This window comes from Pseudophryne corroboree, chromosome 2 (assembly GCF_028390025.1).
Source record: "Pseudophryne corroboree isolate aPseCor3 chromosome 2, aPseCor3.hap2, whole genome shotgun sequence".
NCBI lineage: Eukaryota > Metazoa > Chordata > Amphibia > Anura > Myobatrachidae > Pseudophryne > Pseudophryne corroboree.
This window is the reverse complement of record NC_086445.1, coordinates 94,898,867-94,925,302: the sequence shown is the minus strand read 5'-3', so window position 1 is coordinate 94,925,302 and position 26,436 is coordinate 94,898,867. Positions and strand designations below refer to the sequence as shown.

At 43.3% G+C, this 26,436-nt stretch overlaps 1 protein-coding gene and 1 long non-coding RNA gene across 2 annotated transcripts in view; one reads left to right on the top strand and one right to left on the bottom strand.

The window, feature by feature from the left end:
- LOC135000765 (uncharacterized) overlaps nucleotides 1–26,436 on the bottom strand; it is a 47,976-nt gene that overhangs the window by 21,324 nt on the left and 216 nt on the right. The window contains exons 2-5 of the long non-coding RNA XR_010202582.1: nucleotides 10,801–10,949; nucleotides 6,960–7,059; nucleotides 4,842–5,047; nucleotides 3,324–3,479 (exon numbers count right to left, since the gene is read on the bottom strand). This is a non-coding gene — a long non-coding RNA (uncharacterized LOC135000765). The remainder of the gene's footprint in view (nucleotides 1–3,323; nucleotides 3,480–4,841; nucleotides 5,048–6,959; nucleotides 7,060–10,800; nucleotides 10,950–26,436) is intronic.
- On the top strand, nucleotides 3,392–8,885 carry LOC135000736 (collagenase 3-like). Its single transcript, XM_063951524.1, has 5 exons — nucleotides 3,392–3,502; nucleotides 4,732–4,952; nucleotides 6,457–6,605; nucleotides 6,955–7,080; nucleotides 8,186–8,885. The coding sequence occupies exons 1-5, from the start codon at nucleotides 3,392–3,394 to the stop codon at nucleotides 8,359–8,361; spliced, it is 783 nt and encodes a 260-aa protein (XP_063807594.1). The 3' UTR covers nucleotides 8,362–8,885.

Sequence of the window (26,436 nt, the reverse complement as noted above, 5' to 3'; positions counted from 1 at the left end):
TCTACCAGCCTGTGTTAGCCTAACTCTACTATATTCATTATTGGCTCTGTGGTCTTACTCACGTAACCTTCTACCTCATTTGGCTATCTTGTTTTTCTACTTATCTACATGACCTGCCTGCTGGCATTCTATGTCATTTTATTTTATTATTATGTTTCATACGAGATGCTGGGCTAATATTAATATCTCCGCCATTTTCTGTTGCGGCATGCTGGCGTCCTCCTTTGTTTACTGGTGGAATTACATATAGTTAGATGTCTTTGGTATCCCCTCAATATCCTGCAAGTATAATGTTCTTACAAAGCTACTGTTTTTCTGTTTTGTTATGTCTTTTGGAACACTGAACGTCTTAGTTTTTTTCCTGTTTTGTATTGTCTCTCTCCTCTTGTCTCCCACCCTTTTTGTCCCTCTCATATGCAGATGCAACACGCACTTGTCTGACGCCATGTTGAGTTTTTGTCTCACGCTGAATGATGCCCAACATCAAAGTTGGATCCTGGAACGGGGGAAGCATGAAAAGGTGGAAAATGATCTTATACGGTACCTAAACAAATAGTAGATTTCACCCTCATTCAAGAAACTAATTTCATCCCGGAGGAGGTCACAAAACTCAACATATTAAACTGGTCAGTGGTGGCATCTGCTTCCTACACCTCCAAGGCTCATGGTGTGACTATTCTGGCAAAACGGCATCTCCAGGTACAGATTTTATCTACTATTTACGACCCAGAGGGTCATTGTGCGGTGGGTACAATTTGGATTTAAGGTATCAAGTATGTTTTCTGCTTTATTCTAAGACCTTTTTCCAGAAATTGTTAGTGATACTGACTCCCGTCACTAATGAATCTCTAATACTCTGGGGGCAGACTCTGCTGACTCTCTCTTCTGTTTCATTTTGCCACTAGATGACTTCATATCTTGGTGACACTTATTCAATACACTTTGCGGTTTGGATTCCCAGGACCCTTTGTTGGCACTTTGAGAGTATTGCACATAAGACCACAAAACTCAAGTGACTTGCAATGGTTAAACCCCCCTCCCCCGCCTGCCAACACACACACACACACACACACACACACACACACACACACACACACACACACCTATTACTATTAAAAAAAGGGACCCTACAGGGATGTCCACTCTCCCTTCTCCTTTCTGCTATAGAGCACACAAGCATGCAAGGGGAATCTATTAACACATGACACATCTGAATCACGACCATAGTGACTTGTGGGGGGTCATTCCAACCTGATCGTATGCTGCAGCGGTGTGATCGGGTCAGAACTGTGCATACGCCGGAGCCGCAGTGCGCTGGCACATGCCAGATGGTCAAAGGCCGTCGTTGCCAGCGATCACCTCTGCCTGATTGACAGGCAGAGGTGGTCGCTGGGCGGGAAGGGGCTGGACGCCGCCATTTAGGGTGTGTGGTCTGGCCAACGCAGGCTGTCCGCGGCGGCTGCATGACATCACACGCAGCTGCTGCAACCCGGGCAGCGAAGAGGTTCTCCCGGCCAGCTGCTGAAGCTGTGCTGGCCGGGAGTAACTCCTGAAATGCAAAAGCATCGCCGCTGTGCGTTGCTTCTGCACTTCTGTGGGGGGCACTGACATGCGGGGCGGTCTAGTCCTGTGCTGGGCGTCTCCCCGCATGTCTGAGTGCCTGATTGTAGCTGTGCTAAATTTAGCACAGCTACGATCAACTCAGACTTACCCCCTTGATGTTAGTAATTTTTACTCACTGGACCTAATTCTGAGTTGGGAATAAAGTAAGAAAGATGTGGCAAACGCATGTTGCACTGCAGGTGGGCCAGATTTAAAATGTGCAGAGATTTAGATTTGGGAGGGGGCACGTCCAACGTAATATCTAAATTGCTGTGTAAAAATGTAGCTGTTCAGCATTTTTGGGGTACATGCAAAAGCAGCCAGTATTTACCCTGCATTCAATGTTTTTATGTATTTGCTCCCTTTGCAGTGTAACATGCTTTGTCCAGTTGAAGTTACTTGATCTTTCTTACTTTATTCCTTACTCAGAATCAAGACCAGTGTCCGATGCTGTTGGTTATCTCTACAGATGCAGGTACAGTTGTAGTTCTTCACCATCGGACGCTGCTTGAGGCCTGTCTAAACTGCCCAGAGAGAATTTCAATAGCTAAAAAAGTCAATTAGTATAGATGTCTTTATAAATATAAAGCTGATATTTTATCACTTGGGAAGTGATAAAGTGGTCGGAGATAAAGGGCCTAATTCATGGTTAATCTCAAAAGCAAAATCTTTCTCTAATGGGCAAAACCATGGGGGCCATTCTGACCTGGTCACACGCAGGCTATTTTTAGCATCGCTGCGACCATTTAATCGCCGCCTACAGGGGAAGGGGGTTAGGGCTGTGCAAGTTTGTGCAGTCTCTGCACAGCTCTGGAGTTACTCACCCGCTGCGATGATCTGGCATTGACCTGACGTAAGGAACCCTCCTCTTCAACGGCCAACCACGCCTGCGTTTATCCGGACACTCCTCACAAATGGCGAGTTGCCGCCCAGTTGCCACCTTCTTCCTGTCAATCTTCTTGCGTTCACCGCTGCGAACGCTTTCTTCGGTCCCCTTGTCGCTGCCATCGCCAGGCAACGCCGCACCTGTGCAATGACGCCCGCGCGCAGGCGCAGTTCCCACCCATTTGCACAGCTGCAAAAAGTTGCAGCATGCAAACGGGTCGGAATGACCTCCATGTGCGGTGCAGGTGGGGCAGATATAACATGTGCAGAGGGAGTTATGGTGGACATATACTATAGAATTATCTGGCAGATAATCTGCCAGAACTGGCTGGTTGGAAAGAAAATCTGGTAATGGATGAGAGCAAATGACAATCAAACATTTGCTCCCAAACACTGGACACAGCTTCCTAACTGCCATGTTACAGGCTGTGTTTGAAAAATGACAGGAGGTGGTTGGCTGGGACTTTATCTCTCTTTATCCGTCTCCACTTTATCACTTTTTAAGGCTTAATACATTTTGGCAATAGACCCCTAAATGAGAAATTGTTTCCATTTTTGGACATCAAACCTTACCAATTCTGTCATAAATTTAATGTAACAGTAATACGTAAAAGAGACTAAAAAAAGATTTCAGGAAAGATTTTTGCAACTAAAACAAGGAAGTCTGTATTTATTTTCATCTTGTTGGCTCCCCACAGAGGAATGACATCATCATCATTATCTGTGAATCGATACCTTCTGATACTAATAAAAATTAACACTTGGCTGCTTAAATGAATAATACAGGTCAAGGGACCTATGTGAATTGTGACATGAAACGGAATTGCAACACTTACCTTCCTCTACAAAAGATGTTGCTATAAATGGCACAACTCAGTGCAGGTTCCATAAGCTGATTGCCACAATGCTGCACGTTCATACTTTCATCCTTATTTCATTGTGCTATGGCACCCTTGGCAGACCAAGACCCCATAAGGATCATATCATCTCCACTATGGATCAGAAGTTTGCAGAGGTATGTTTTATGGTGAAAAAAAAATTATAAAAGGAGAATAAAGGAAAACTTACTACAGCGTAAATGCTAAAATTATATACAGGTGAAATACATATAAACATAATAGACTTCATAGACATGCGAGAGGCACAGCACTAGTGCATAAAATAGTATTTTATGAAAGCATTTTAGGAATCGTTGAAAAAAAATATTATCAAAAAAGAACCTTATTAATATTAGGCTAATATATTTACTTATTCAAATAAATAGAAGAAAGAGTCTATTATGCATTGATTGAGGAGTCACCTAGATGGCTAGGCAACTCCTCAATTAATTCATAATCACAATTTTAGCATATAGGAGTCTATTTACTAAAACTTTGAGAGAGATAAAGTGGAGAGGTTTAGGTTAGTATGGGAAGGGCCCAACTGGCTCTGGTCCTTCAGTCGGTGGGCCAGTCCAAAACTAACTAGAAAACGTAATTGTCTCACAAAACCAACAACCAAGTCTTTATTTTGCTTAATAGACATACATCTAATTTATGGTGTCCCTTTTGGCCAACTCTGCATTTACAAACTGCTGGATCTTAGTATAGATTTCATCAGTGTAACATACAGTATGGAACAATGGTTTCTAGAGTATAGGTCGGTGGTTCCCAAACTTTCTTGAATCACGGCACTCTTTGTTTTCATGGTACCCCTAAGATAAAAGTTTTATATTGATAAATTTGAAAAGAATTATTAAATTAATTAAATTGTTCCTTGGTTCAGTCTGATTGGCCACATGTTATATGACTGGACTCTACTAACAATGGTTTTGCCTATCACTTTGACCATAAATAATTTGATTTGGTTCCGGACCACCAGCCCGAGGCACCCCTGCAAGAGTCTCATGGCTCTCCATGGTGACTAGGCCCATAGTTTGGGAACCGCTGGTATAGGCGTTATGATAGTTCATTACAGAGCTTCACACTGTAGTTGCTGTATATTCATGTTAGAAATAAATGGAGGGTTTATTCACGTATTGTGCACACTCTTTATACTGTTGGCAGTTGAGTTAGTGAATTATTTTGCACTATTACCATGAAGTATTGTTAGAACACTTCTCCATCATAAATAACCATTCTATATACAGTACATATTGTTTTAATGGCTGGAGCATTAATAACGCATATATATTCTCTCTGTTACATTACTATGTGTAGGTATGCACAGACTAGTGCACCTCCAATTTTTTTTTTTTTTTTATAGGACTACCTAAACAAATTCTATGCAACCGGCAACAAAGAAAAAAACACATTTGTCGACAGGATTAAAGAAATGCAGAAATTCTTTGGAATGAAAGTAACGGGGGTCCTGACCTCAGAGACTATGACTATGATGAAAGCCCCCAGATGTGGGATGCCAGATGTGTCAGAGTTCAGAGCATTCCCTGGAAGACCCACATGGCCACGATCTGCCCTAACCTATAGGTGAGTTCTACATGGCAGGGCCAGAGTCAGAGCTGGGTGTGTCCAAGGCAGAAAATAGGTCAAAAGTCTCAACTTTCATCCTGTTTCTTCATTGGCTGGAAAGACAGTTCATAAAATTATCAATACAATGATAAGTCACAGTGATCAATCACCATTTATAGCAACATTGAGCTTATATTAGGGTCTTATTAAATCATAAAAGTAGGGGGAGGTTTGGAAATAAGGATGTCCAGTCAGTATGCAGACCAGGTCACTATCCAGGGTTAATTGAGATGAGGGTAGAATTGAGTCCTCCCAAATAATGTTTACCTGGATGGTGGGAAAGTTACATTGAAAACATAGGCCAAGGTCTGATCTATTCCACCATCAGTGGTGGCTCTGGTGGTATAAAATAGGCTTTGTGGCCCTTTGCTACTGAGTAACACAACAGGAGTGAGGAATCACATTTATATATCTAGTCTAGAACTCTAATATAGCAAGGTGTTCCTACATTCACACAGCTCCTGCCATCAGCCATGCCCAACTATCGAAACATAGAATTTGATGGCAGATAAGAACCTCTTGGCCCATCTAGTCTGCTCTCACTTATCCACTTCTGTGAAGTAATTTTTCCTTAAATTTCCCCTGAACCCCCCCCCTCCAGTCTCAGTGTATGTCCTCGAGTTCTAATATTTCTCTTCCTTTGAAGAATGTTTCCCTCGTGAACTTTGTTAAGACCCTTGATATATTTGAAAGTTTCTATCATGTCCCCCCTTTCCCTTCTCTCCTCCAAACTATACATGTTAAGATCTTTTAGCCTTTCCGGGTAAGTTTTGTGATGTAGGCCATGCACCATTTTAGTTGCCCTTCTTTGTACACTCTCTAATGTATTTATATCCTTCTGGAGATAGGGTCTCCAGAACTGGACACAGTATTCCAGATGAGGCCGTACCAATTACCTATACAGTGGCATTATCACTTCTTTTTTCCTGCTACTGAATCCTCTCCCTATGCAACCAAGCATCTGACTTGCCTTTCTCATTGCTTTGTTGCATTGCTTTCCTGCCTTCAAGTTACTTGAAATAGTGACTCCTAAATCCCTTTCCTCCTCAGTAGTTTCCATTACAGTACCCTTGATACTATATTTAGCCTTTGGGTTTTTGAGACCCAAATGCATGATTTTGCATTTTTTAGCATTAAACTGTAGTTGCCACGTTCTTGACCATTTCTCAAGCCTACCTAGGTCATCAATCATTTGTTTTAACCCTCCCGGTGTGTCTACCCTGTTGCATATCTTTGTATCATCTGCAAAATGAAGCCTTACTGTCAACATCATCTTGGCCCACAAATCCATGAGCTTCAATGTATAATTGTTTGCATCGTGAAAAATGAGATGTGCAGTATAGCAAAATGATATATGTGCTGGTGGCCCAAATGTTTTTCGGATCACTAATTTAGTATCACTAAAGAAAGGAAAAAAAATGCGTTATGGACTCATTTCTGTTACTTTATTCTTGTTGAACAGAATTGTAAATTACACTCCAGACCTACCCTCCAGTGTGGTCGATGACGCAATACAGAGAGCGTTCAGTGTTTGGAGCCAAGTGACCCCTCTAACATTCAGCAGAGTCAGCAACCAACAAGCAGATATTCTGATACAATTTGCAGCACGAGGTAAGGACATCCACTTTTATTCAAATAATATATATGTATCTATCTATCTATCTATCTATAAAATTTATGGTGTGTAATTGAAATATTAATTTTATATGGCTACATTTTAAAATTGATACAGGTATGTTCTCTCCCGTTGCTGCCGCAATATGCAGTGCTACGTTGCGTATGTGCACTCCCCCGGCTTTTCCCATTTATTGCGAATGGGACGCAGGTGCAAGCATACCTATGCACCGGCGAATGCCGCATGTTGTATGCACGCATTGCGGCAACAACACAAGAGCACACATCTGTATGAAAGTATAAACATAAAACAACAGAAACATAATATGAAATAACTGTTTTGTAGCTCACGGTGATCAGTCGCCGTTTGATGGTCCCAATGGTGTGCTAGCTCATGCGTATGCCCCCGGTGGTGGAATAGGGGGTGATGCCCATTTCGATGAAGATGAAACTTGGACAAATGACAGAAGAGGTAATTGGTTTCATCTATATATATATAATACTTAATCAAAAATAAATGTAATCATTGTTGCTAACAACAGTAAATATATAGAAAGCACAATACAGTAGGCAATATTGCAGAAAATATTATCTTGGTGTTCCTTAATTTAAACTTGTAGCCCCAGACCCTGCAAATATTTTTTAGGACCATCCAACTACCTTCACATTTGTCATTGGTACCTAAAGTATACAGTATGTACTATTATTGCTGATCCACTGGAGGCCCCTTCCAATATACTGACCCCAGTCCATACTGTGCTGTACCGGAGAACGCAGGCGGCATCAACCAGCTCATGATCCTGAGAAATCATTATTCTGTCAGTCTAATAACTGCGTCCCTTACCACCAGATCTTCTAGCCTTAACTACACGAATTGTCCCTAATTGTCCCATCTATGCTGGAGCAGTCACTGTCCTGGTTGCTAGTGGAGTGCTGCACCCTCCTGGTATACTTGGTATATGTACAGCAGCTGGTACACTTGGTATATGTACAGCAGCTGGTACACTTGGTATATGTACCGCAGCTGGTACAGTTGGTATATGTACCGCAGCTGGTACACTTGGTATATGTACCGCAGCTGGTACACTTGGTATATGTACCGCAGCTGGTACACTTGGTATATGTACCGCAGCTGGTACACTTGGTATATGTACCGCAGCTGGTACACTTGGTATATGTACAGCAGCTGGTACACTTGGTATATGTACAGCAGCTGGTACACTTGGTATATGTACAGCAGCTGGTACACTTGGTATATGTACAGCAGCTGGTACACTTGGTATATGTACCGCAGCTGGTACACTTGGTATATGTACAGCAGCTGGTACACTTGGTATATGTACCGCAGCTGGTACACTTGGTATATGTACCGCAGCTGGTACACTTGGTATATGTACCGCAGCTGGTACACTTGGTATATGTACAGCAGCTGGTACACTTGGTATATGTACAGCAGCTGGTACACTTGGTATATGTACAGCAGCTGGTACACTTGGTATATATACAACATTCCCAAATAAGCATGAGAAATATAGTGATTTGCTGGTAATCCCAAATCCTGTTTTTTTTTCTCCTAGCTTTCAATTTATTTTTAGTAGCTGCGCACGAATTTGGTCATTCACTGGGACTAGATCACTCTGATGATCGTGAGGCACTGATGTTCCCAACCTATCGTTATGTAAACACCGACAACTTCCGCCTGTCACAAGACGACATCAATGGGATACAGTCACTGTATGGTAGAAGACCCTAATAACTCCATGGAAAGAGATGCCAGTTGGATGACCGCTTATCAAGGAATCCTTTGACAGATGTGGACAGATATCTCATTATATATTAGCTATAACTTTGCAATGAAACTAATACAGTAATTATATACAAAAGGTTTCAAATTAATCTGAAAACGTATAGCATAGCTAACAATTAATGAGATAAAGTAATACTGTACCATGTTATATCAAAATGTAATAGAAATATATATAACATACTGTAGCTAACAGTTACTAAGATAAAGAAACACTGTACAATTAAGTTATCTACAGGTATTGTGTACAAAGCAATTGATATACTATAGATGAGTAAATAATGCAAGATTTAGAACACAAATAAAATGATAATGAAACATAATAACTGAACAAAATGGTGATTTTAAGAGCAGTAATATTGAACATAACGGTGATTTTAAGAATAGTAATATTGAACATAACGGTGATTTTAAGAATAGTAATATTGAACATAACGGTGATTTTAAGAATAGTAATATTCTTTTTTATTACAACAATACACTGAATGTGAATAAAGTTGGTTCAAGAAAAATAAATTTGTATTGTCATGAGTCTATGGATTGCTATAGTAGTTACAAAAAGCGGTGTAGCAATGTTTATATTAGTGTTTCATAAAGTATGTTATCAAGAAAAACCACAACTGATCAGTAAATGCAGCATTTCAGAGATTCTTCTCTGTGCTGAACACTGGCAGCACATCATGTTTAAAGGATTTCCCTGTTCATGAACATGTGGAACAAGTGATTACACAACTTGCCAAATACACAAATATATGAATGAGCAAACCTAGAAAACATGAACCCATAGGAACATAAAAGTGGTGATAGATGGTGTAGGTCATACTTGTCTGCTCTCCTGAAATGTCTGGGAGACTCATACATTTTTAGGGGATGTCCCATAAGCCTGTAAGTTTGGTGATCATGTTAACCTAGAGTAAGACGTCTGGATTTAGATACAGCAATTCACAACTACAGTTAAAATGAGTGACATATGCAATAATGCACAAAGTACTGTAAATTGTAAGAGCATTATAAGTCACTGAGGAGGCCCATGAACCATATAATCATCAGTCCTCACTGAATTAAGGGAAACTTCTAATACAGTGTTTCCCAACTCCAGTCCTCCAGTGCATGTTTTCTAGATAGTTCCAGGTTTTAAAGATTTTTCTTTGGAAATTTGTATCCATAGAAACTTGACAGTTAATCATTATTATTATTATTATTATGATGATTATTATTATTATTTATTATTAAATTTTATTTATAATGCGCCACAAGTGGTTAGCAGCGCGGTACATACGGCAGACATTAGAATAATACAGGGTACACAGAACTTTACATTACAGCAACTGAAAATCTAAAACAGAGCACAGGTAACAATTAGCGCCACAGTTCTCAGTACACACTACAGCTGAGATGTAAGGAAGCAAATGAGTAATCGGCGTACTGCTAGGGGCGTGCAGTCGTTGGAAGAGATAAACAGTAATGAGTGAGAGGAGAGAGCTGTAATTGAAGTGTGAAAGAAGACGGTCATGAGAACAGGAAGGAAGAGGGCCCTGCTTATACTCTAGGTTTAAAAGTTTTACATGTATTGAAGCAAAATTTAAAATGCCCCCCCCCCCAAAAAAAAAACCAAACAAACAAAAAAACTTTATAATCACATGCAATACACAGGCAATTGTAAAGTCTCCAACCAAAGCCCAATTAATAGTAGCAAAGAGGATCCACTTGAACCACTGGTCTTCTACTTAAGGGGGTAATTCCAAGTTGATTGCAGCAGAACATTTTTTTAGCAGTTGGACAAAACCATGTGCACTGCAGGGGGGGGGGGGCAGATATAACGTGCAGAGAAAGATAGATTTGGGAGTGGTGAGTTCAATCTGCAATCTAAATTGCAGTGAACAAATAAAGCAGCCAGTATTTACCCTGCACAGAAACAAAATAACCCACCCAAATCTAACTCTCTCTGCAAATGTTATATCTGCAGTGCACATGGTTTTGCCCAACTGCTAAAAAATTTCCTGCTGCGATCAACTTGGAATTAACCCCTAAACCAGGAAGGGGACCCACACCACCACATTCCTCAGACAAAGTTTCAGGAGCACCATGACAAAATGTGTTAGCTTGCTGACTATTGTGCATGCCTATTCATTTACACATTCTCCTTTCAAGGCTGGTGGTTCAAGTGGAGCCTCTTTGCTACCATTAATTGGGATTCATTTGGAAACGTAACACGTGTACCACTGGTAATACGAAACTATGCATCTTGCTGGATAATAACTTTGGGACTGTTAAGACTGGTGACATTTAAAGCATCTTTATTCCATAGTGATGTACATATTTAAGGAACGACTGACTGGCCATTCTTGTATTTATAATATTCCCGAGTGTTCATTTGGATGTTCTCACCTATACTATACATTCTTGTCATGGGCCGCCATGCGATCCGTGTTGGACACATGTGCCGTACGTTGCCTCGTCAGCGGGATGCTGCGTCTCTTCCAGCCGCCGGGGCTCTTGGTCCACAGCCACACTGCCTGCTGGGAGCCGCTGGGTTGCTAGAAGACATGGGGGTGTGATAGTTACTCTCTGTAGGAATGTGCAGCAGTGCAGCTGCATGTTCTTTAGTAATTATGACTTTCTTCTATTGTCAAGGAGCTGATTGGTTCAGCTACCCTTTATAATCCCTCTGGGCCATGCCCTCAGTGCTGGTTATAGCTTAAGCCTCAGTATAAGCCGCTGCTCCCGGACTCCTGTCCAAGTGATTCCTGTGGATACTCTGCCGGTTTCCATGCCCATTTGTGTCCAGATAATTGCCTTGCCTGCTACAACCTAATTCCAGAGAAAACCCTTCATCTGCCTACTCCAGTGCTTTGGCTGGTAGCCCATATACCACCTGCACAGTGTAACTCGGCTCAGGCGAGGATTCAAACCCGGCTCCTGCGTCACTCTGTGAGATTTTGTGTGCCTCACACTCAGTCATTCCTTAGAGCACCTTTCCGGGGTCTTCAGTCTGTTGGGTGAGCTCCTACTGCTGGAAGTATTAAGTCCAAGGGGCCCCCTAAGTATCCGCGAGCTCGTCAAGCACTAAGGGAACAGCGGGGGGTTGCTATTGGCGGAAGACCCTCTTCAGGGCTCTAGGTGTCTCACCTCAATAGTTCTGGAGTTCCCATTAACATCAAGCAAGTCCAAAAATCCTCACATATATCAAGTCCAAAAAACACAATTTCGAAACAAGTCCAGGAGTCTCAACACTAAGCAAGTCCAGGGTTCATAACACTTCTTGACAGTTCACAGCCACACAGAGCATGCAGTGGTGGAGCTTTACAATCATGTAAACTGTTATGCATGGGTTCAATATTTTATTTGCATGATATATATATATTTCTCCAGCTGGGTCCACAGGTTATCCACAGGATAACATTGGGATATGCCGGAGCAACAGCGGAAATGGCACCAAACAGTCACGGATTGCACCTGACTGAGGAGGGGGCAGCGGTGCTGGCGGGAAGGATGGTTAGAAGGTTGGAGGAGATTTTAAACTAGGAGCCTGGGGGAAGGGTTTAGCTAGAAACTATGGGTCATGCAGTGAGAATAGTGGGGATGGCGGTAGTAAACGAAATGGGGGAGAAGTTGGGGGGAGGGTAAGAGCAGGCAGTAAGGTTACTAACATGGGTACTAAAAGGAATTTTACCAAAGCACTAACCAATGACAAGTCATCCTTGCCACATAAGGTGAAAGATGTCCCTAACGCAAGGGAAAATACTTATCTTAGTTGTATGTATGTAAACGCCAGAAGCATTACTGGTAAAAAGGGTGAACTAGAAATACTTGCAGCAAGCAAACAGTATGCTATTATAGGCATTACTGAAACTTGGTGGGATGAATCTCATGATTGGACAGTCAATCTAGAGGGCTATACAGTGTTTAGGAGAGACAGACTAAATAAAAAGGGTGGAGGGGTGTGTCTGTACGTAAAGCCGTTTTTAAAACCTAATATATGGGAAGATATTCAGGAGGGGACTGTAGACACTGTTGAGACATTATGGGTAGAAATTGCATGCGGGGAAAAAGGAACAAAAAAGTTAGTATTGGGTGTATGCTATAGGCCGCCTGGTATCAACGCATCTGATGATGAATTGTTACTAAAGCAAATTGAAAAAGCAGCAGGAGTAGGAGACATAGTAGTGATGGGAGATTTTAACTATCCAGAGATAAACTGGAAAAACGATTCATGTGATACTGCTAGGGGCAGTATGTTTTTAAACACACTAAATGATAACTACCTAGTCCAACTAATTGAGGAATCAACTAGGTACAATCAGGGCCGGTTCAAGGGTGCACTGCGCCCCGGGCAAGAAATGGGGCGTGGCCTAATACAGGGGGCGTGGTCAATTACGCCCCCTGTACATTAAAAGCGCCGCTTGAATGCTGAGCGGTGCGCGATGACGTCATCGCGTACCGCTCAGCAAAAGGTCCTCTCCACGAAGGGAAACTAGACGCTATGCGTCTAGTTCCCTTCGTAGAGTGGACCTTTGCTGTGCGGTGCGCGATGACGTCATCGCGCACCGCTCAGCAAAGTTACTCTCCAGGAAGGGAAACTAGACGCATAGCGTCTAGTTTCCCTTCAGGAGGCGGACGGGGACGGCAGCGGAGGCGGACGGGGATGGCAGCGGAGGCGGACGGGGAAGCAGCGGGCAGCAGTGGCGGATCTTGCCACGGTGCGGCGCCCTCCGGATGGCGCCAGCGCCCTCCGGAAGGCGGCGCCCCGGGCAAAAGTCCTGCTTGCCCGTGGCAAGATCCGCCACTGGGTACAATGCAATCTTAGACCTGGTATTAACAAACAATCAGGATTTGGTATCGGGTATTATAGTAGGGGAACCCATAGGAAACAGCGACCACAATATGGTCACATTCAATATCAGTTTCTACAAACAGCCCTATACTGGCTCAACTAGGACTTTAAACTTTAGCAAAGCAAATTTTGAAAAGATGAGGGTATTTTTCAGGGATATTGAATGGGAAGGTTTGTTTTTAGGAAAAAATACTACGGAGAAATGGGAGGTACTAAAATTCCTGCTAGCTAAAAATACACTCAAATATATTCCTATGAGTAGCAAAAAAGGGAATAAAAATCATAAACCGATGTGGCTTAACAAAAAGATTAAGGAACTTATGGGCAAGAAAAGGCGAGCATTTAAAAAATACAAATCTGACGGGGAAGCAGAGTCATTTTAGCACTATAAGGAATGTAACAAAAATTGCAAAAAGGAAATAAGAGCTGCTAAAGTAGAAACTGAAAAACTAGTAGCAAAGGAAAGCAAAGCGAATCCCAAAAAATTATTTAAATACATTAATAGCAAGAGATTAAAAAAGGAGAGTATAGGCCCTTTGAAAGACAAGTTGGGAGTCTTAAGCAAAAATGATAATGACATAGCAGACACACTAAATGAGTTTTTTTCAACAGTATTCACTAGAGAGGACCCAATTCAGGCACTGGCACACAATCTCAATAATGAGAATATCACACTGATAGGTACTTATTTAAGCGAGGAAGTAGTCTGTGACCGATTAAAACATTTAAAGATTATAAAATCACCAGGGCCTGATGGTATTCATCCAAGGGTTCTAATGGAGCTTCACTCTGAACTGGCAAAACCGCTATCTTTGATCTTTGAGGATTCAGTTATATCAGGTAAGGTTCCCAAAGACTGGCGTATAGCGGAAGTAGTGCCTATATTCAAAAAGGGAAGTAAAACTGAACCAGGTAATTATAGACCAGTTAGTCTTACATCTATAGTGGGGAAAGTATTGGAAGGTATTCTAAGAGATAGTATTCAGAAGTTCCTTGAAACCAATAAGGTAATTAAAAGGAATCAACATGGGTTTATGAAGGACAGATCCTGTCAAACCAACTTACTTGGCTTTTATGAAACAGTAAGCGCAAACCTAGATCAGGGTAAAGACGTGGATGTAATCTTTTTAGACTTTGCCAATGCGTTTGATACTGTACCACACATGAGACTTATATACAAGCTACAAGAATCAGGGCTAGGAAGCACAATATGCACTTGGGTCAAAAACTGGTTAGATAATAGGAAGCAGCGCGTTGTGGTTAATGGATCTTTTTCAACTTGGACTGAAGTGCTAAGTGGTGTGCCGCAAGGCTCAGTATTAGGACCGCTATTGTTCAATATTTTCATTAACGACCTAACAGAAGGTCTAGAGAGCATGGTGTCAATTTTTGCAGATGATACCAAATTGTGTAAGGCTATAAATACAGAGGAGGATGCCGAGTCTCTTCAGAACGACTTAGTTAAATTAGAAGCATGGGCAGCCAAATGGAGAATGCGCTTCAACACAGACAAGTGTAAGGTAATGCACTGTGGTAACAAGAACAAAAATTACACCTACCTACTAAATGGGGTAAAATTAGGGGATTCTGTACTGGAAAAGGACTTAGGTGTCCTCATAGGTAGCAAGCTAAGCAGTAGTACCCAAAGTAGGACTGCAGCAAAGAAGGCTAATAAGATATTAGCATGCATAAAACGGGGTATTGATGCTAGGGACGAGAGTATTATACTCCCGTTATATAAATCACTAGTGAGGCCACACCTTGAATACTGTGTACAGTTCTGGGCACCGTACTACAAAAAGGATATCCTGGAGCTTGAAAAGGTACAGAGGAGGGCGACCAAACTAATTAAGGGCATGGAGACGATGGAATACAAGGAAAGGCTTGAAAGACAAGGCATGTTTACATTGGAAAAGCGGAGACTAAGAGGGGATATGATCAACATCTACAAATATATAAGGGGACAATACACAGAGCTTGCACTGGACCTGTTTTTGGTTAGATCAACACAGAGGACTCGTGGACACTCGCTCAGGTTAGAGGAGAGGAGATTCCGCACAATACGGCGTAAAGGCTTTTTCACGGTAAGGACAATACGTGTTTGGAATTCCCTGCCCGAGGGAGTTGTAATGGCGGAATCTGTCAACACCTTTAAAAATGGGTTAGATAAATTCCTATTGGATAAGGATATCCAGGGGTATGGTGCATAGCCATGCATTATAGTTACTATAAATAGGGATAAAATGCAATGGCTGACAGCAGCATCAGTCAGAAATTTTAGTCAAATCATCTTGCATAGGACACCACAAATAGGTTGAACTCGATGGACAATTGTCTTTTTTCAACCTCAGATACTATGTTACTATGTTACAAGCTTTCTGTCCTCCCAGGATGCATCAGGGCTTATCCATATAATCCCGCCCACTGACTCAGTCAAATCACTTTTTTGTTTGGTGCAGCAGGAGCCGGACCATGGACACAGGTCTGCAGTTAATAGCAGCCTGAAGCTTTTATTATGTTATTTTGATAGTCTTACTATGTTTTTTTGAGTGACTTTTCTTAACAGCGTCTTAAACGCATGCTAGAAAGAGTCGCTCCAACAACTCTCCACCGGGTCGCAACAACGCTTACCTTCATGGTACAGTGCTGTCTCGGCGGGCGTCTGTGTCGGATGATTCTAGCAGGTCCAGCAGACGTTACCAGGCTGTGGCCGGTGCATGGGGAGAAGGTAAGTCATCGGTTTCCTCTTACTAGGGGGTTCCAGACACAGCTTCACTGTATTGGAAGAGACTACAAACAGTGGTTGATGTGCCGCCACTCTTAAGTGCAACAGTGCTATGCTTTAGGGATCATAGGCAGTGGGCACCAGGACTAGGTTGAGGCCGCGATCCTTAGAGTTTAAGTCAACTGGGGAAGTTAGACGCTCTCCTGGTTGCCCCTCCCCCAAGTTCATGAACAGTTTCTGCGCGTCTCCCATCCATGAACTAATTACCTTACTTCCGTCTCACACGCTACCACAAGGGTACTTGGTCGCAGCATAGACGCTGCAGTGGTGCACACTAGACTTTCCGCTTAGCCCCTGTTGCAGACAGGAGCGTCTGCATACACTTATCGTTCACTGAGCATCTGTGTCTGTTAGTGAGCGTCTGTGTCTCTCATCAGTTATCAGAGCGGCAGTGTACACTAGTAGCGTCTGAATCCACTCAGCGTCTTTCGAGCGTATTGACCGATCATGGAAGTGTGGTGAGTCTCCCTGTATCCCACTCTACTGAGAAAGGGTAAAACAGTACTAAAATTCTTTCTACTTGTTAGTATGAATTGTTAATTTTGGTACACATTGCATATGAGACCTGTACAGTATTGTTGTTTTCTGCATAATAAAGTCTGAAATACCTGTTATAACATCTGTTATAAAAACACAAATACAGTAATTGTACTCCTACTTACTTGTAAAGTAATGTTTGTGATTTATTATATTCTCATATGACAATGTCTAATATTTAACATGTGACTGACTGCTAGTGTGGTGGCTGACTTTTATATGTCTGTCAGTATTGTTTCTGAACCTCAAATCAGGTACACGGATTGTGGTCAGATTGATATCACTTCTATATCTATACAAGTGATTTTCAGTCACAAAAGAATGTAGAATTGTAAAAATGGATTATTTACCTCGTCTGTGAGCGGCAAAAGTCACGAGGATACTTTATCGGGGCCCTGCACCCTTACCATGCTTATCTGGTATAGTGATTTTGCATGGAATAGCCCAGTATCTTACTTATGAGGGGCAACGCCCTGCAAGAGGGGTGTGATTGCACAGACCTTGTCTGCAATGGCTGGCAGATTAGCACCTGCAGTTCCACCCCCGGGAATAGGTTACACTATTAACCCATACATGCAGCTCCCTGCTTATGGTGTAGTAAAAAAAGAGCAGCTTTTACAAATAGCCAGGCTATTAAAACCAGGGTAGATACATCCATGTTACAGACTACACAAGATGAATTCAAATACCCCATATTATGATCAGATATAGCTGACCTTAATGATGCATGAAGGCTATTCTGTCTCTGGAAGAATCAGCCAAAGCAGTGTCAAAATCTAAGGAACCTGTATTTAAACAGTGCTCATATCTGTTAAGCAATGCTAAAGGTAGTGAGTTCAAGCCTGCCCTGGAGCAGCTTTGTTAACGGTTTTAGGGATTCTTACAATCCCTTTCCAGCTGCGGACTGTTCAAAAAGAGAAGTTCCTCCTAGAGTAGATGCACATGTTGTTCGACTTGTGCGTAAATCTATTTTACCATTGCCGTCTACTTCACTAAATGATGTCACAGATAGAAGAGTAGATAGTTTATTAAAAAAAAATATTTTCTCTCTCAGGGGCAGTGACAAGACATGCTATGGCTTTAGCCTGGATGGCAAGGGCAATGATAGAATGGGGGAGGAACTAGAGAATGGCCTCTCCCCTCCTGCCAGGGAGCAGGAGTCTCATCTAGGCCATATAAGACAAGCTGATATATTTGAAGAAGCAGCAATTGATATGGGTACGATTGCTTCTAAAGCATCAGCCTTGACAGTAGCCGCTCGTAGAGCAGTTTGGCTACACACTTGGAAAGCGGATGCAGAATCCAAGAAAGCTTTTGAAGCGTTGCCTTCCACTGGTTATATTTTGTTTGGAAAACAATTGATAGATATTATAGAATCGGAAGATGAATCCAAAAAAAGTCAGATTTCCGGCTAGTTATAACCCTAAGACTAGGGGTGCAAAATTTCGGCCATTTCGATGGCAAGGCAAAGCAAAAGCGAAAGAGGAGTCTAAACAACCCCAGTTCATTAAATCAGCCAGGGGTAGGAAGCAATGGGCTAGTAGAAGGCCAGCTTCCATTCCAGAACAGAAGCCATCAGTCTGAGAGTATGGGCCTCTGCCTGGAGGATTCCAGGGTTGGGGGCCGACTCCTTCAATTTGCACACATATGGCATCAACAACAGATTCTTGGGTGCAGAAGGCGGTATCTCTCGGTTATGGTTTCCCCTTCAGGAGGCAGCCTCCTCAGAAGTTTTTGTGGTGGTTATGGTAGCTTATCTCCGCAAGCAGGGGATAAGAATATTTCCATACCTCGACGACCTTTTAATCCTAGCACATTCGCAGGAATTACTTTTACCTTCAACAGACAGTAGTTTGTCTACAAAGACACGGGTGGCTCATAAACTGGGAAAAGTCATCTCTGAATCTGTCACAATGGATGGTTCATTTGGGGGCCATATTGGATTCAGGTTTACAGAAAATTTTCTTACTAGAGGAAAAGATATCTAAGGTGCAGGTCATGACTCAGGAGTCGTTGTACATTCAGACAATGTCAGTCCATGCAGCAATGCGACTGTTGGGTCTGATGGTGTCAACCTTCGACATGGTGGAATATGAACAATTCCACTCCAGACCTCTACAGCACCTTATTCTGACCAAATGGAACGGAAATCATCAGACAATAAAAAAATAGATGATAAAGTTTTCGGTAAACGTAAGAAGGCCTCTAGCTTGGTGGCTACAGAGGGACCATTTAAACAAGGGGAGAACCTTTTGGATAAAGGAATGGCAAGTCCTGACAACAGATGCCAGTCTGCAGGGCTGGGGAGCGGTGCTCGAAAGCCTTTGGTTCCAGGGAAAATGGACGATAAGAAAGTCGCCTGCCAATAAATCTGTTGGAAATAAGGGCCATATATACAGTATATATGACTCTAGGAAGCCAGTCCAAATCCACTCAGACAATGCAACACCAGTAGCGTACCTCAATCATCAAGGAGGAACTCACAGCAAAAGACTGGTGGAGGAAGTAACTCACTTACTAAGGTGGGCAGAGCTCCATCTTCCGGCATTGTCAGCAGTGTTTGTTCCAGGAGTACTGAACTGGGAAGCGGTTTTTCTCAGTCGACACACCATTCAGGAAACCGAATGGCCAGTACATCCAGAAATGTTTCAGACCATAGTAAACAGATGGGGTCTGCCAGAGATAGATCTCATGGCATATCGTCTGAACAACTAAGTTACATTATACAGATAAAGAACAAAGGATCCTGGAGTGATCCTTGTAGATGCACTGTCAGTGAATTGGAAGTTTCATCTGGCATATCTGTTTCTTCCAATCTCCCTGTTACTCAAGGTAGTGAGAAAAATAAAGCAAGCAAAAGGAGTCATAATTCTAATAGCTCCAGCTTGGCCCAGAAGGCATTGGTACACAGATCTACTAAGGATGTCTGTGGAAGCTCCAATACTGCTCGCTCAACGTCCAGATCTACTAATGCAGGGTCCTTGTTATCACAGCCATCTGGATCGTCTGTCTTTGACGGCGTGGCTATTGAGACCTCTATCCTAGAAGCTAGCGGATTTTCAAAACAAGTAATTCAAACTATGCTTAGAGCAAGAAAGCCTTCTTCAGCTCGTATTTATCATCGAATATGGCAAGCCTATATTCATTGGTGTAGTGAAAAAAGTTTGAATCCAAGATCTTTTAAAGTATCCAGGATTTTGGATGTCCTTCAAGCAGGATTGGATAAGGGGTTGAAAGTAGCTTCCTTGAGAGTTCAAGTATCAGCATTAATGGTTTCAGAGAAAGATTGCTGACTTACAGGATGTGCGTTCTTTCTTTCAGGGAGTTTTCACACATTCAACATCCGTTTGTTCCTCCTGCAGCTCCCTGGGATTTGAATCTAGTTCTTAAAATCCTTCAGGGACCTCCGTTTGAACCACTTGAGAGTAGATCTGTTATGCACACTAGTGCCAGCAGGAATGTACTGGTGTCTGAACGAAGGGGGATGCAAAAACAAATGAACTCACAGACAGACTGGGGAATATGACATTACATACACAGAAGGTGATAGGGTAACAAAATAAACACAAAGTGAACAGAGAAGCCCAAAGGCTAAGAAACTGGGTGTCTCCCTAGTATTAGGAATGCTCAGATGGAAAGAAGCGAGATGTTGTGATTTAATACGTAGAGAACCCGAAATGCTGTTTCTAAGGGCAACAGCAAAACCCTAAAGGGTTACCAACGGGTATGGCAGTAAACGCCTTGGTCAGAGATGGAATAATATACACAAGGAGAGTCTCCACAATCCTAGTCCTCACTTGCAGTGCACCGGTTCAGCTTACTGCCACTAAACTGACACCTGGACACCTTGCACAGTGAGAAAGGATTTTGGCAGGCAAGTCTGAGAATACAGCCGCAAACTTGCTAGGTTCACAGAGTAGCAAAAGAACCCCAGCAGGTTAAACGACTGACTACAGTCTTACTGCTAGGTCTGGATTGGCAGAGTGTAGTACCAACTCCCAAGGCCTATTTGCAGTAAGCAACAAGCAAATACAAAGTTACACAGTACTAGCTAACTTTCAGGAACTGACTAACCAACAAAGATTCAGCAGCATCTGCCTAACCTGAGAAGAGGGTTTATATAGCAGGTGCTGTCCACGCCCCACTCAGACCTCACAGACTGTGAGCACAAAAACCAGCACCGGATCCCCTGCCGTGCACAGAGCCTGTAACCACTGCACAGAAAAAGACCCGAACCGGAGTATCTGCTGCGCTCAGGTTACTCCACTAGCACTTGCCTCCCGGTTGCCATGACGATGTGGCAGCACAGAGCAGGAGACCCTAACAAGATCTTAAATGGTTGACGGCTAAAGTGCTCTTTCTACTGGCAATGGCGTCCGTTAGAAGAGTGTCAGATTTTAGGAGCACTGTCGTGTAAGTCTCCTTTTCTAATATTTTTTCCAGATAAGGCAGTTCTCAGAGCTAGATCTGGTTATCTTCCGAAGGTGGTTTCAAAGTTTCACCTTAACAAGGAGATTGTAGTCCCAGCTTTCCATGTATCGGGACTTTCTGCGGGAAAAGCGTCGCTGGATGTGGTCCGGGCATTAAGAATCTACGTAGATCGTACTAGTGTCATCAGAAAAACAGATTCTCTCTTCATCCTCTATGGATTTCATAGAAGAAGATGGCCTGCTAGTAAACAGACGCTGGCAAGATGGCTCCAAATGGTAATTTCAGAAGCTTATTCTCATGCTGATCTCCCTACTCTGGCTAATGTCTCTGCTCACTCGACACGTAAGGTAGGTCCTTCATGGGCAGCACAACATGGTGCTTCAGCAGAACAGATTTGTAAGGCAGCCACATGGTCTTCCATTAACACTTTCATTAGACATTATGCCATGGATACTTTTGCCTCTCACGACGCTGAATTCGGGCGAAAGGTTCTCCACCACTAAAACTGGCTTTGGGAATCCCAATGTTATCCTGTGGATAACCTGTAGACCCAGCCGGAGAAATAGACGTTATGGTAAGAACCTACCGTTGATAACGTGATTTCTCCTATGTCCACAAGTATCCACAGGGGTCCCACCCTGGTACACCTGATTTGAGGACCTTTACAATCACTAAACCTCTTCCCTCTTGCATGGAAGGGTGTGCATGTGTGTTCTTATCGCCTGAATAGGTTTCTACCTGATGCTCCTGCCTAAATTGCTGTGGAAATAACTGATTTGACTGAGTCAGTGGGCGGGATTATATGGAGAAGCCCCAATGCATCCTGGGAGGCCAGAAAGCTCGTGACTGTTTGGTGCCATTTCCGCTGTCGCTCCGGCATATCCCAATGTTATCCTGTGGATACCTGTGGACATAGGAAAAATCATGTTATCAATGGTAAGTTCTTACCATAACGTCTATATATATATATATATATATATATATATATATATATATATATATAAAAGCAGCAGTGAGATTCGTCACTCTTCATAAAATATAAATATTTTAGTGCTCCGTTGCCATACCCAAACGTAATATAACAGAGGTATCCCCTTGCGAGGAATCAGGCGGCACTCGGGGACTTCATAACGGTGGTCAGCTTTATTTCATCTCTACGTTTCAGTGGTCTCCGCCCCTTTCGTCAGGAAGACATTAAATAAAGCTGACTACCGTTATGTCATATATATATATAATTTGTCTACCAAACAGTTTTAATACTTATTACATATTTAGATTTTATGACAATTTGGTCAATAGATTTTATATTTTATATTTTTCTATAGTATACTCACCTGGTTATGCTGCCAGTGATTTAACCATACAAATTGTGCGCCAATATTTATCGATAGGGATTTTTAGTGGTCAACTTCTGATTGCATTTTCAACCATGCCCAATAATGAGGGACCTGTCGACCTTTTGAACTGTCGACCTTTTGACCCTGTCGACCTAATGTCCGTCTAATATATGGTGTCTATCTATTGACTGTCTAACTAGACACTATCTATCTTTCATACTCCTCTCAGAATTAGGCCCCGAGAAGCAGATTAACTGGGCTCTCCTTTCCTGAAGTCCTGTGATTGTGTGACTGACTTGACTATCTGGACTCACTACACTCATTGGTGATGGTATTGCGTCACTTACATTTTTTTTTGTTTTTACGAGATCTCATGGATGTACATCATGGCTGCCCATGAGGCAAGATGCAGTACTGGGATGCTGCGCTGCAGGGATATGCTGATAGGACTTGCAAAGATCTGGAGGGTGGAGTGTCTCTCCTCCACTCTCAAAGAGGATGTCGTTATTTGCTTCCTGCTTCACCTCGATGTGAGTTGTGGGAACATGTTTGTGGTAAGCAGGTCCGCCATCGGGGGGGACTGCCGAGACTGGAGTACTGGTCCCAGATAGAGAGGGGACCTGCCCCTGGCTCCTACAGTAGGGGCAGCACTGCACCTCTATTTGGACCACACTGAGCCAGGGCTGGACTGGCCATCTGGCACTTCTGGCACATGCCAGAAGGGCCGATGGCCAGGGGGGGCGGTTTATCCATTCATTTCGAGTCTTGGCTGGCCTGGCAGCACCACCTCCTTGGCGGCACTGTGCTGAGCGGACCTGTCATTTGCATAGTGACGTCATGACGCGACCGAGCGGCTAGTACGAGTGGTGCGGGCAGGGGGAGCTGAGCGCACAGTGAGACCCCATATGTGAGTCCTGCAGCGCCACGTCCTGGGCGGAATGGAGCGGGCGGAGTTTCATGTGTGGTCATGATGCGACCGAGCCGGCCAGAGTATGAAACATGCGGGCGGGGGGGGGGGGGCTGAGTGGGCGGAGTTCCATGTTAAGTCGCGCTGGGCATGAATTGAAAGGCGCGCGCGGGCAGGGAGCTGAGCAGCAGGTGCAATGCTCAGATGAAAGTGTCTGCCTGCCTGTGCTCATGCATCCTTCTCACCATGTGCTCCGGCTCCTGCCTCCTCCACTCACCTGCCACAAGCATCCAGTCTGCCTGCCTGAGTCCCTGTCCCTGGATCCCGGCAGCAGCACAACAGACAGACATCTGCAGCATCAGCACTGCAGGGAGAGTGCTGCCCCCCAGCTAGGGTGAGCGCAGGTGTAGACATATCCTTGTTGACTCTCACTCTCTTTCTGTCTGTCCTCTCTGCGCTCTCTCTCTCTCTATATCCTCACCCCCCCTCTCTCTTCCTCTCTCTGTTCTTTCTCTCCCCCTCCGTCTCCCCCCCCCACCCACTTTACTACTGTGGCATAATTTGAATTAGGGTACTATTGTGTTGTCAAGCCCCTACCTAGTGAGACCTATTTTTCGATGCGCTCCCACGGCGCGCACTCTCCCCGCCTAGTGTATGGACAGGGACACGAATGCTCTTTATCTACTCAGGGCACAAAAATGTATACGTGCGGTGAGCTAAATGGCTCAGGAGGCACTGGCTAACCCCAGAGTCAGATTCACATGCAATATTTGAGCCAAAGGGTACATCTGGGCATTATACACAGGTGCAGCATTATAAACTCCTTGAAATCTGATGAGTTTTGGTTAGAGATGTGTGGAAAGAATACACAGGTGAGGCACTGCCTCACCTGCCATAGACTTTTTACTCCAGAGTTTGGGCTATAAAAATTATTGGAATAATGCAAGGAAGATAATTCAAACAAATTATCAGTATTTTTCATATATTTTATTCAGTCAAAACTCTGGTTTAAACGCAAGTATGACAGGAAAGGCTCTGCCTCACCTGCCTCACCCCACCGCACGTCATTGGTATACTTACAGCTCTGCTTTGGTATGCACAGATGTGTCCTCCTCTGTAGTCAACCCCACTGGCGTAACTACTGCCCCCGGAGACCCCGGCGTGGCGTGTAATGGGGATTGCGGTGTGTGGCATAATGTATCACGGACATTGCGGTGTGTGTCATAATGTGTCACAGGCATTACGGTGTGTGGTATGCTATATCACGGGCATTGTGGTATGTGGTATAATGTCTCAGGGTCATTGCAGTGTGTGGCATAATGTATAACGGGCATTGCGGTGTGTGACGTAATGTGTCAAAGGCATTGCGGTGTGGCATAATGTATAACGGGCATTGCGGTGTGTGGCATAATGTGTCACAGGCATTATGGTGTGTGGCATAATGTATAACGGGAATTGCGGTGTGTGGCATAATGTGTCACAGGCATTACAGTGTTTGGCATAATGTATAACGGGCATTGCGGTGTGTGGCCTAATGTGTCACAGGCATGACGTTGTATGGTATACTGTGTCACAGGCATAGTGGTATAATGTATCATGGGCATTGCAGTGTGTAGCATAATGTATAACAAGCATTGCGATGCGTGGCGTAATCATGGCATAATATGTCACAGGCATTATGGTGTGAGGCATAATGTGTCGGAGGCATTATGGTGTGTGGCATATTGTGTCGGGGGCATTATGGTGTGTGGCATAATGTCTAAGGTCCACTGCAGTATGTGGCATAATGTATACTGGGCATTACTATAAGGAGGAAAAATGACAAATAATATAAGGGGCATGAATCATGATTATTATTTTTTTCCTGTGGTGGCCAACGTCTGGGCGTGCAGGTTTCAATACTGGGGTTTAAGGTAGTCTTTCCCTGCAATACCACACCCTTTTATGCAAAGCCACACCCATTTCAGCAAGACCACACCCCTTTTTTGCGACGCACGCAAATTAATCAGTTTTCTAATAGCACTTGTGTGTGGGGGGGGGGGGGATGCATTCCCTTTTCTTTTTGTGTGATCTACACCAATGAAGTCTCCGCTTTACCTAACAGAACCAAACAAATGTCTGACTTTGGCACATGATGGAATCCCCTGCAAGATGAGTTTTGTTCTGTGTATTTTAATAGAGAACGATGTACGCTTGTATGTTGTTATATTAATTATATTTGTAAGAGCACAGACTAAGTAGGAGGAGTCAGGAATAGTAAGGGGAGGAGTCAGATGCTGACACCGAGGTGGGCCTGTCTGCTTAAAAAATGCCAGGGCCTATTTTTAGTCCCAGTCCGGCCCTGCACTGAGCTCATCTTCCAGCTCAGACGTGGCCCGGAATAGGCCTCTATTCAACTCCCAGGCAGTTACCCCTGCCAGAGATGTTCTAAGCCTGCTGGAGAGCATCCGCTGCCCGGCACTCATTTGACAAGACTTCTGCACTTCCATGCCCACTCCTGAGCCCCGCATCCGGGGTTTCCTGTTGGCTGGCTGTGGTCAGGAAAAGCTGTGGACACCTCCTCAACATGGGGTATCTCACCACTGGTAAGGACTCCCATTATACAGGTTGAGTATCCCATATCCATATATTCCGAAATACGGAATATTGGGGTGAGTGGGGGCCCGACCTATTTTTTAGTCCCAGACCCAATAATTTCTGATGGCAGCCTGTTGGTAAGTAAATATAGACATGGGTGGATCTGATTAGGGGACCCCAAACTGGGATCTTGCCTTTTGCCCAATGGAGTCTTAATTCAGCTCTCCTCAGATTATAATGACGTTATATTAGTGTTTGTTACTCACTGTCTGGTGTTGTTGGTTACCTCTATAGATGCAGGTACAGTTGTGGTTCCTCACCATCGGAGACTGCCATTCAATAATTATAGATGTCATTGCAAATATAAAGCTGATATATAAATAATAAATAAATACGCAATAAATTGTTTCCTTTATTGGAAATCAAACCTTACCAATGCTGTCATACATTTTAAATCGACAAGTAAAATAGAGAAATAAAAGATTTCAGGAAAGAGAATGTTACAACCAAAACTAGGAAGTCTGTATCTATTTTTATCTCGTGGGCTTCCCACAGAAGAATGACAGTTCTGATAATAAAAATTAACACTTTGCTGCATAAATGAATAATACAGGTC

Excerpts from the sequence above, each read along its gene's own strand:
- LOC135000736 (XM_063951524.1), top strand. The coding sequence starts at position 3,392 with ATGCTGCACGTTCATACTTTCATCCTTATTTCATTGTGCTATGGCACC. Across the intron at positions 3,503-4,731 it reads TGGATCAGAAGTTTGCAGAG|GACTACCTAAACAAATTCTA; the intron begins GTATGTTTTATG and ends TTTTTTTTATAG. Across the intron at positions 4,953-6,456 it reads CGATCTGCCCTAACCTATAG|AATTGTAAATTACACTCCAG; the intron begins GTGAGTTCTACA and ends CTTGTTGAACAG.